The sequence below is a fragment of the Aquarana catesbeiana genome, linkage group LG01, assembly GCF_042186555.1.
Source record: "Aquarana catesbeiana isolate 2022-GZ linkage group LG01, ASM4218655v1, whole genome shotgun sequence".
NCBI lineage: Eukaryota > Metazoa > Chordata > Amphibia > Anura > Ranidae > Aquarana > Aquarana catesbeiana.
Window position 1 is genome coordinate 125,511,796 of NC_133324.1, and position 12,184 is coordinate 125,523,979.

At 42.8% G+C, this 12,184-nt stretch overlaps 1 protein-coding gene across 2 annotated transcripts in view; it reads right to left on the reverse strand.

Annotated features, from left to right (window-relative positions):
* RNF180 (ring finger protein 180) overlaps positions 1–12,184 on the reverse strand; it is a 112,730-nt gene that overhangs the window by 68,104 nt on the left and 32,442 nt on the right. For both annotated transcript variants that reach the window (XM_073623581.1, XM_073623586.1), the window contains exon 3: positions 11,278–11,373. In XM_073623581.1, coding sequence (XP_073479682.1) covers positions 11,278–11,373 — 96 coding nt within the window. The remainder of the gene's footprint in view (positions 1–11,277; positions 11,374–12,184) is intronic.

Genomic DNA, 12,184 nt, shown 5'->3' on the forward strand with positions numbered 1-12,184 from the left:
CCATTTACCAAAAAAGTGTCAAAAAGTAATAAACAGAGACAGTTTCTGACAATTCCATTATTAAGAAATAAAAAAAAATGTGCCCCTCGATGTAAATCTATCGTCAATCATGATGCCCGCCGCACCCCGAAAAATAGAAAGAACGCTCTGCACTCTTTGACGGCTGACCACCGAATGCCTCCTCCGCTGTTTGACAGTTATTTTATAGGTAAGGGCACGGCCACCTGGCGACGTCATGGACTGATGCATGCTGGGACCTATTATGATGGTTTATATGCATTATTGATGAATTTAAAATTTTTAAGATTTATTTATTTTGTTCACTTTATAGTATAGATGTATTGAATATCATAAAATGTGTATGGATTTTTAAAAGGGGCAGCGCACCTATAACAGTTAAATTAGATTAAAGCGGGGTTCCACCCAAATTTTGAACATTATCTCTATGCATTCTCTTCCTTGCCTAGATGCTGACATGCTGTGTAAAAAAATTTAAATCGCCGTAATTACCTTTTTTTTCTAATCTTCTTAGCACTTCCTGGTTTTCCTCCCATGGGAGTAGGCGTGTTTCTAGCCTCTCCCAGACCTCCCACAGTCCCCTGGGAGCTAGTCTCAGGCTTCCCAGCATGCATTGTGCAACAGCGTCATCACAACATCTCTGCACCCAGCATTCACCGCATCCAGGAAATACATGCTTGTGGGCTTCAAATGCCCACAATGAAGATGGAAACCACCTTCAGTGAATTTTATAAGTTATTCTTTACAACAAAATCGGACACAGGCAGACTTATTACACAGAACATGTGAGTAGATAATCATGAGAAGAAAAGTTTGTGAATGAACTCCAAAAAAAAAAAACGATAGATAGGTGGACCCCCGCTTTAAAGCATGTCTTGTATCTAGATTGTGATTTAGGTGCAGCAGTCCAATTTATTATTATTTTCTTTCACTTAGCACAGGATTACTCTTTTGTTTTTTACCCTAAAACAGGGTTACATCAACAAAAGCAGAGCCGCACACAATGTCCACCTGGTGATAGATCAAAGAGAAGACCGTCTTTATTGGTTTTGGGTTTAATAATACCACTTTAAACCGTATGTCACTGTTAATGTGCAGACATTGTTTCCTGTATTTGTTGTAGGTCATTTTAATATTTCACAGTAATGTTGTCTTCTTATATTTTCCCAAGGGTGTGCAAATAAGACATAAAATAGCCTGGCCTGTCAGAGCTGATTGAGGCACTATAATCTTTTGGTAATACCTGCTGTTCTAGATTACTCAGATTGAAGGCATGTCAAATTCCTCAATTTACAGCTAAACTCAAGAGAAAGGAAAAATGCTTGGTTAGGTCTAGGGGGCCCCACAAAATGCACTTTCACTTACCTGACCAACTCACAGATCCTCTGAAGTTGTCAGGTTCAACGCAAAGCCCATAGTCTTCCACTGAATGTGAAGACGCTAAGGGACAGCACACTGTTAGAGGAGAGCTCCGACTGCTGGAGAGCGGAGGGCGAGGTAAATATTAAACTGTTTTTCGGAGCCCCCTAGGCCGACTACAAGGAACAAGGAAGCGTTTTATCTTTCTCCAAAGATGGGCTATAAAGTATAGGTTCACCTTTTTCAAACCCCCTCTCCAGCTCTGTTCCATAGCCCCCTCAATACATACAGCTGTGCCACACCCACACAGTTGTGTACTTACCTCTTCCAGTGACTGTGCCCTTCCACCTTGTCTGCAGCCCCTCTGTTAAAAATCTAGTTCTGGCTCTCCTCACCTCTAACGTCCTATAGACTTGAAAAGGATGTATCTTTCCTGTGGAAGCAACATCCCATTTAAAGTCTAAGTTAGTCAAACATAAAAAAATTATAATAAATAAATAATCAACACTGGGTGACCCCACCCTCTTATGGAGTCATTGAACAATTATGGACATGTCTATGTATGGTAAATTATGTCACTGGGTGACCCCACCGCTTAGTTTATTTCTGTGGCGGGGGGGGGGGGGGAGCGGAATAGCAGTTGTCGGGAGGCAAACAATGGAGCAAGTGTGTCAGTAGTTTTTTTTTTCCCTTGTGGGTTGGCAGCGTTATTCGTCGTGATTGTACTGATGTGCATCAGAGGATGTTTATTAATTTAATAAAGAAACTTTTAAAAACTGTCTTTGTGTTTTTTTTTTCTTTAATACTCTTTATTTTATTTAAAAAAGATATGTATTTTACAACATCTATATGTATTCCAAAAATTTCAAACAAACTTCTTTTGCTCGTAATCCGAGGTTCCACTGTATTCTATATCTTTTACATTTCATACATACCTCTAACAACCTTCTATACACTCTCACTGCTATTATATCCCATCTTACTTATTCCTTTGGCTGCTACCAGTCACCTATTTATCCACTTATCTTTCATTCCTATCCACAGTTGCATGTGCATTATTCCATAAGTCTCATATCTTATGATATTTTTGTATCCCTCCTCTATGCTCATACATTATTTTCTCATAGGGTATCATTGATTAACTGTTTTCATCCATTGGTTTACCGAAGGTGGTTCCACCTGCATCCACCTTACCGCTATTTGCTTCTGTGCCAAAAAATAGCATTTTTATAACAGCTTACCTGTAAAATCCTTTTCATTGAGTACATCACGGAACACAGAGCACCATAGTAATAACTATGTGGGTTATAGGCCACCTTTAGGTGAATGGACACTGGTATAACCAAAAGGAAACAGGAAGTGCCCCTCCCTATATAACCCCTCCCATACCGGGAATACCTCAGTTTTTGTAGCAAAGCAATATATACACATATCCCAATAAGAGGGGAGGGACCTCTGTGTCCCGTGATGTACTCCAAGAAAAGGATTTTACAGATAAGCTGTTAAAATAGTATTTTTAATTTATCGTAAAACACGGGACACAAAGCACCATAGTAATAACTATGTGGGATGTCCCCAAGCAATGCCACCTGAGGGGAGGGAGGCACAAAGCAAATAGCAGCCAACAGGCGTAAGGACCTGAATGTATGTACTGACGACCAAGTAGCAGCCCTGCAAATCACGATCCCTGCATACCAGGGTCTTCTGGGCCATGCCGGCGCCACTAGGATTACCGCCTTCCCTTCTTCTCTGATCCTGTGAAGCAGCCATGGTAGCAGTTGAACTGAAGGGAATGCATAAATCAGTGAAATCTGATTCCACAGGGTCACTAACGCATCTACTCCGAGTGCAAGTGGATCCCTTGTTCTCGCCACAAAGTTGTCCAACTTCTTGTTGAACCTGGACGCCAATAGATCTACGTCTGGCCTCCCCCATCTTTGGCATATCGCCAAAAAGACATCAGGATGTAGAGACCATTCTCCCGTCAACAACTGTTGATGGCTCAGAAAATCTGCCTGCCAGTTTTCCACTCCTGGAATGTTAACTGCAGATAGGCAAGGAACATGTTTCTCTGCCCAAGACAGAATATGGTCCACCTCCCTTTGGGCTGTGTGGCTTCTGGTGCCCCCTTGGTGATTGATATAGGCCACTGCTGTGGCATTGTCGGAATGTATCCTGACAGGAGAATTGTGCAACCTGGACGTCCATGCTAATAGACCCAGACGTACTGCCCGAATCTCTAGGATATTGATTGGCAAGGTCTTCTCGGACTCTGACCACTTCCCTTGAGCAGTGGTCTATTCTAAAACTGCTCCCCAGCTCCATTGGCTGGCATCCGTTGTTACTACTTTCCAGGAAACTGGAATGAAGGATTTCCCCTTCTGTAAATTCCTGGTTATCAACCACCAGTTGAGACTCTGGCGTACCTTTGGAGCCAGATTCATTGGATAATCCAAGGCTTCGATCCGTTTGTTCCAAGCAGACAGAATACTGTGTTGCAACAGTCTTGAATGAAATTGGGCATAGGGAACCGCTTCAAAGGAAGCTACAATCTCCCCTAGTAATCTCATACAAAGGCGAATGGAAGGACCCTTCTTTGCCTTGACCGCCTGGACCAGCTCTCTTAGAGCGTTGACTTTTGCCTGAGGCAAGAACACCCTTTCCTGGGTTGTGTCTATGACCAGGCCCAAATCCTGCAGCCTTCTTACCGGCTGGAAGGATGATTTCTCTAGACTGAGAATCCAACCCAGGTGTTTCAGATAACTGACTGTTCTGGACACCCCCTGATTTAACCCTGCTATTGACTGATCTACCTGTAGCAGGTCGTCTAGGTATGCTATTATTGCTATACCCTGTAGTCTTGCGAGTACTGGGGCTAACACTTTTGTAACCAGTCGGGGAGCGGTGGCAAACCTGAACGGCAAGGCCACGAACTGAAAGTGGCGCTGCTCTACTGCAAACCACAGAAACCTCTGGTGAGTGGGAAATATTGGCGCATGTAGCGCATCCTTGATATCTATGGATGCTAGAACCTCTCCTCCCCGTAGGGTGGAAACAACTGACCGAATCGACTCCATTCAAAAGGAGCGAATGTTTAGGAAGTGATTCAGATTCCTGAGATCTAGAATGGGTCTGGCGTCTCCATTTGGTTTTAGTACCATAAAGAGATTTGAATAAAACCCCATGTGCCTCTCTGCTGAGGGAACCTCTATTATTACTCCCTGATACAGTAATCGGTCCAGTGCCAGAAATAAGAACTTTTCCTTTACTGGGTCCTTGGGAACGTTTGATCTTAGAGAACGCGATGGTTGAAACTCTTGGAACTCTAGTCTGTAGCCTAGGGATACTACAGAGAAGACCCACTTGTCTTGGATTTCCTCTTTCCAAGTTTCTAAAAACCACCGCAGCGTTCCCCCCACTTGATCGGGCGGGGGCGCTCCTTCACAAGGAAACCTTGAGATTCTGTTTTGTGGACTTCTGACTCTAGGGCTTTTTGTAGCCCTGTACCTGGTTATGAGGCTTACCCTTTGCCCCTGACGGTGGAGGCCATCAAGACTGCCTGGAGGCCCCAGGCATCTAAGGAGAAGGTTTAAAAGAAGGCCATCTATTCTTTTTCCTAACCAGCAGAAGGGTACTTTTACAACCCAAAATCTTTTGGATATACTTATCCAAATCTTCCCTAAACAACCTTTCTCCATGAAATGTAAACCCAGCCAAGACCTTCTTGCATGGTAACTCGGCTGACCAGTTCTTTAGCCACAGAATCCTGCGCATATGTATCAACATTAGCGCAAGGCAAGACACCTGATGGATAGAATCCTTGATAGTGTCCACTGCAAAGTATAGGGCCCTAGGTAGCTCAGCTAAACTTTGAACCTCTTCAGTTTGAGCAGGGACTTTTTTAATAACCTGCTTGAATTCATCCCAAAGGGATTAACAGATGCCTATTGCTGCCACTGCAGGTTGTACTACCACACCAGCTACAGCAAATGAGGCTTTAAAGTGGGGTTCCACCCAAAAAAACAAAAATACTTGAAAAATCCTAAAAAAACAAAAAACAAAAAAAATTTGGATATTTTTTTTTTTAACTTACCTCTAAATGCCTGTTGCTAGGGGGTCCCTCGTAGTCTGCCCCTTCCAGTGCCTGGGCTGGTGACATCACTTCCCCCTCGGCACAGGAAGGGCTCTGCTCTGCTCCCTCACCGCTGTCAATCATCTGGGACCCATTACAGGTCCCAGGTGACTGAGCGGCCAATCACGGCGCGTGGCGCTGCTCGCGCATGCGCAGTGGGTGCCAGGCTGTGAAGCCACAGCCCAGCGCCCACAGTTGCAATGCCGGTGCCGCTGAACGGAGGGGGAGATGAGCGGGGCTTCGATCCCCCGCATCGCTGGACCCTGGGACAGGTAAGTGTCCAATTAAAAGTCAGCAGCTGCAGTATTTGTAGCTGTTGACTTTTAATTTTTTTTTTTTTTTACCCGACCCCTGGGTGGAACTCCTCTTTAAGTAGAGATTCCAACTTCTTATCAGCTGGATCACTAAATACTTGTACATTGTCCACTGGACAAGTTAAACTCCTACCGCTGGCAAATCCCATCTCTTTGAGAACTTTTTCTCCATAGGGTAAAGAATTGAAAATCTTTCAGAAGGAGAAAACTGCTTATCTGGGTGATCCCAATCAGCAAAAAATCAGTTACTCCAGTAACGGGTGCATAGGGAAAGCATGAGAACCCTGTGGGAGTTTTAGCGAACCCAAGGAGGAGAAGGAAACATCCTCCACCTCTGCAGGAGGCAACTTATATCCAGAACGAACCAAATCCATAAGGGATTGGATTAGCAATTTCTGCGATTGCGAAGCTGAGAAAGGTTCTTCAGATGCTGAATCCTCAGAAGAGGAGTTACCAGAACCTCCTTCTCTCAAAGATACCCCAATATCATCTGCCCATTGTTGCTCCAATACTGGAAGGTCAAGGGCAGGAGAAGGGGATCTGCCACGTTTTCTCACCTCCTGGGAGGAAGACGCTAACAGTGCCAAAGCCAAATCATCCTTAGTGACGTATGCTTAGGCTGGGACGTTGAAGGTAGCCACCATGCCTGTAAGACGAGATGGATCAGATTCGCCAGATGCTCCAGGTCCTTCAGGGGAGGATGGATGTGCAGGCTTGCGACTAGCAGCCTCAGGCTCTGACTGCAGCGACTTTGCACTCCCCCCCTGATGAATTACCCCTCCTGCGGGCAAACATAGTCCTAAGCACAAAAAAGCAGAGGTACTAAACAAAGTGCATCTACTGCCGAGCTTTAGTCTATACAATTACATAACATGCTGCTATAAATGCTCAGTCTCAATGCTGAGTAAAACGTGCCCCTTGAAAATGCCTGTATCCACACACCCATACAGCTTACATGCCACTTGTGTGCTCTGTGTCCCTCTGTCAGCCAACCAGACACTTCCAGAGAGCAAACCTTTTAAAGCCAGTGAGCCTTGTGCCTGTGCAGTGTCTCAGGTGCACTCCGTTCCACGTGCACGCCAGCAGCGTCTAAGCCACGCCCTGCGTTCTGGAACTCCGCCCCCTTTCAAAAAATCCCTTTACCATGCTCTGTGGGGGGGGGGGGACCTGACCTCCTGAAACGATAGATGGTCCCCCCAAACCCCTCTGATGGCTGATAGAGCTGGAGATAGCAGTGCTGCCGTAGGAGCCTTTCCTGACACTGAGCACAACAGGGGAAGCCTTGAATGTTGGAAGCCAGGTATGTTGCTTTCACACCCTCTAGTGGCAAACACAGGTAAGGCATCACATACTCATGTTAGAAAGACCAAGTGAATTATATATATATATATATATATATATATATATTATATATATATATATATATATATATATATATATATATATATATATATATATATATATATATATATATATATACACACACATTCCTTGTAATCTTTCTGATTTACCTGATCCCGCCGCAGGACTGCTGGAAATTGTCACAGACAGATCCAGCCTTCAACCATCACGGCGGGCCGTGTCATGCCAGACCTTTAAGGACCAGGTCCTCTTTCACGGGTCCACTCCCTTGGACCTGTACAGCACCCTGCGGGAGAACTCTTTGGTCGTATAAACATGACCAAGGTTCCGGGTCCCAGGGTCCAGCTCTCAAAGAGAAGCATTACAGGCAAAAACCTTGTTTCGTCTTCCACGAGGCCCGTGTACCATCCATTTTGGCTTTCAAGCACTTCCCTCTACACAGCTCCTTGATCCCATCAGGGATTTCTTAGCGGCACTCTCTTAGCATTTCATCAACCGTGACCAACACCTTAGACACTGGCGAAAAAACTGAGGAACTCCCGGTATGGGAGAGGTTATATAGGAAGGGGCACTTCCGGTTTCCTTTTTGGTTATACCAGCGTCCATTTACCTAAAGGTGGCCTATAACCCACATAGTTATTACTATGGTGCTCTGTGTCCCGTGATGTACAATAAAGAAATAATGTTTCCTGCAGTGAGATTTTAAGATATTTAGGCCATATTTCGTCTTCCAATGGTCCCAACAGGCATACCTCCACATTACAATCAATTTGCCCACCACATTTGACAGCTTTCCTATTACCTGGTTCCAATATCTTAAAGTGTGGCCGCAGTTCCACATTAAATGTAGGAAATCTGCTCCCTCTTGATAATATCACAGGTAGTTCGATGTAGCCCTATGCCCCATTCCAAATAGTCTACTTGGGCTAAGATATATCTGATGCGTCATATATAATTAAATTAATCTATTAATAGCTGCTGGTGAGACCGTCAGATATATAGAGCATATCTCCTCCCACTTCTCATCTGTCATATTCGGAATAATCATCTGCCATTTATCTCTTACTCTCAATGGGCTACTGCCTATTTTAGCCTGGATTAGATGTGCATATAATAGAGATATTAGTCCTTTAGGGCCCTGTGATCTAAGTACTCCTATAAGGGGAAATATAGATATCTTAGGGTTCTGGTTACCTAGTTGTGACTGTAGCACATGACGAAGCTGTAAGTATTTATAAAAAATTTTATATGAGATATCATGCTATTTACACAGATATTTAAATGAGTGTAATGTTCTATAGTTATATAACTGTCAGTGTGACTATTCCCTTCCATTTCCAGAACTCGCAGTCCATGAATATCTTTAACTGCTCCAAGTTTGGGTTATTTCAGATTGGAATCTCCAAAGTAGTATCAGTATATCCCACCACTTTTTTTGTTTCTCTCCATACTGATCGTGCCAGAGTTAATATGGGGATTTTTACACTTGGTAATCTCGCTGCCTGTGCCTTTAGTCCCACTAACAGTTTATCTACCTCTAAGATCTTAAGCAAGTACCTCTCCACTTCCTCTCCCTGCTCCTGAGCTATCCAATTCTGCAGGTGCTTCAATTGGCCCGCTAAATAATATAGGTATATATCCGGCAGAGCAGCACCTGTCATGGCTTTAGGTCATTGCAATGTTGTTAGTTTTAATTTACATCTTCCCTTAGCCCATATGAATTTAATAAACTAAGAGTTCAGTTTGTTAAATATTACTTTAGGTATTATTACTGGCGAATGTGAGCACACATATAAGCATTTAGTGACTATTATACTTTTAATCAAATTTGTTCTTTCTACTACTGACAACGGCATTTTAGACCAGATCTCCAATTTATATTTAATGTGCTCTGTTAGAGGATATACATTAGCTTTCAATGCCTCCTTGTGAAGTAATATAAATTCCCAAATACTTAAAGGACTGTACTATTTTTAACCACTTCCTGACCACCTCAGGCAGATATACTGTGGCAGAAGGGCACGTACAGGCAAATTAACGTACCTGTATGTTGCCCTTTAAGAGGCGGCTTGCGGGCGCGCGCATGCGCCCGCTGGGAGCTCCATGACCGTGATTGCGGGTCCCGTGATCGTCTCACAGTGAGGAAGCCTAATGACGCTATCACTCCCTAGGACACACTTAACCCCTACAATACCACCTAGTGGTTAACCCCTTCACTGCCAGTGACATTTTTACAGTAATCAATGCAATTTTTTAGCATTGATCGCTGTATTAATGCCAATGATCCCAAAAATGTGTCAAAATTGTCCGATGTGTCCTGCATAATGTCGCAGTCACGATAAAAATCGCTGATCGCCGTCATTACTAATAAAAAAAAAATATCAATAAAAATGCCACAAAACTATCCCCTATTTGGTAAACGCTATAACTTTTGCGCAAACCATTTAATAAACACTTATTGCGATTTTTTTTAACAAAAATATGTAGAAGAATACGTATTGGCCTTAACTGGGGAAAAAAAATGTTTTTTAATATATTTTTTGGGGATATTTATTACAGCAAAAAGTAAAAAATAATGCGTTTTTTTCAACATTGTCGCTATTTTTTTGTTTACAGCACAAAAAATGAAAACCGCAGAGGTGATCAAATACCACCAAAAGAAAGCTCTATTTGTGGGAAAGAAAGGACGTCAACTTTGTTTGGGAGCCACGTCGCACGACCGCATAATTGTCAGTTAAAGCGACGTCGTGCCGAATTGCAAAAGTGCTCTGATCTTTGGCCAGCAAAATGGTTCAGGGCTTAAGTGGTTAATGGGGGCTCTAGCGCCCCCCCCCGTCTCCCATTTATATTTCCTGTCTTAATGGTATCAATGCAGATTTCTGCTAATTTATCTTCAGGCCAGAGAACTCTCCAAATGCCTCTATTATCTTCATGGCTTCATTTAATGTACTCTGAGCATTCCCTTGTATTTCTTTTGACTGCCTGAATCTTAACGCTAAAGCATCTATCGCTATTGCAAACAGTTGTGGAGATGGGGTGGCATCCTTGTCTAGTCCCTCTATACAGCTTTACAGGGGGTGATAATCATACCATTCACCAGCAAATTTGACCATGGCTGTTTATATAATATACCCACCCATTTTATAAATCTTTCTCCAAATCCAAATCTTTTCATTGTCACTCTTAGAAATGGACAATCTATAGCAGCAAATGCTCTAGCCATATCCAAGAATGCCAATGCAGATGTTTTTGTGTTTTTAATTGCACTTGTCATTTTTTTTGTAAGTGAATAGGGGTACTATGTACCTCAATACTCATTCACATAGAGGGAGGGGCTGGATCTGGGGACCCACTTGTTAAAGGGGGGCTTTCGGATTTCAATAAATCTCCCCCTGCACCCCCACAACCATAAGGCCAGGGTTGTAGGGATGAGGTCCTTGTACTCACAAACATAAGGGCAAGGTGCTTTGTCCACCCCCTGGCAGTGTACCTCCCATGTTGAGGGCATTTGGCCTGGTATGGTTTAGGTGCATGGTCTTCAAACCCCCCCCCACCGCCTTTCCTGGCCTGCATGCTCGGAGAAGGGTCTCATATGGATTTTGCAGGGGAATACCTAAGGACCTGGTATAGATTTTGGGGGGACCTCATGCATTTTTTTTTTTCTGGTGAAGGGTCCCTCCGAAAATCCATAGAAGACCTGCAAGGCCTAGTATGGATTTGGGCGTTACCTGCATGCTATTTCAAAGAAAAAAAATTCAGCTCTTTTGTTTACATTCTGCTGACAGCAGGCAGGGGTGAGTCATGTTTGTTAAGGACCCTGGCGGGAGGATGTAAAAACAGATGTAAACTGCACTGAACTGAAGTGAAAACGGATGTAGAAACTGATGTAAACTGAATCCTTTTTCCTAGATGACGCCCATGGGAAAGGAGCCTTCAAGTTTGTTCTCCATCTTCAGTGAAAACATCCTGCATTGGTGGAACCTCCAGCTAATTCTACACCTCTATGAGTTCCCTATTACAGGATCAAGATGGTAGCTTTGCGCCTTTCTTTCATCAGCCTTACTGGGAACATAAAACTAAATAAAACATTACCTTTTCAAACTCTCTCTTTATCCAGTCTGGACTTTCTTCAACCTCCATGTGCCATATATTACAAGCCCCCTGATAAGTGGATGAATCAACACCTTTCTGCAAGAGAAAAAGAGAAAAACCAAACTCCTATGTGGCTAAATAAAACCAACAAAGTAAACCATGCTATCAATAAACAGATCTTATAATTAAGTACTTTACAGATAAGGATTCCTGGCTGTCTAATCCTAAAAGTCTTTATTTTTCTCATTTTCTCTTTGTGTTCTTACTGAAGTTTTGACTTTAAACCTAATTAGAGATGGATTTGTGCTTCTTGAGATATGAAACAAAAAGGGATAAGAATCCAAATGAGATGTGCAATGGTTTGCTAAGCTAGAGTGAGATGAAAGGGTTCACTTTTCTGATTTAGAGAGATTTAAAAAAAAAAAAAAAAGCTTTTAATTAATCTAATTTAATTTTTATAACTTATTGGCATTTACTATAAAATCTCGATCACTCTATTACATCCAATTAAGTTTGCCAATCAAGTATAATTATGAGACGCAGCTTAGGTAAAACGTGCTGAGATTTATTGTCAATCTAAATGAGTGAATATGAACAACGGATTCTGCTTATGTTGTAAGATGGGAAAAACAGCTCTAGCAGAGGTCTTTAAATATCATTCTGTATCCAGGCTCTCTCTCCGCTCTGATCATATTACTAGCAGGCAGCTGCGTAGGTAGGAAATCACCCATTTTCTTGTGCACAATGCATACAATGAACAGGGTATTGCCAGGTCAAGCATATGTAAGGGAAGCCTGACCTCCCTATAACTCATACAAACACATTCTGTTCACAGCTTAGGAAAATATGTTGTTATTCCATATTAGAAAAGAAGAGGTGACAGCTCCACCAGTGAGTCCTTTTCGAG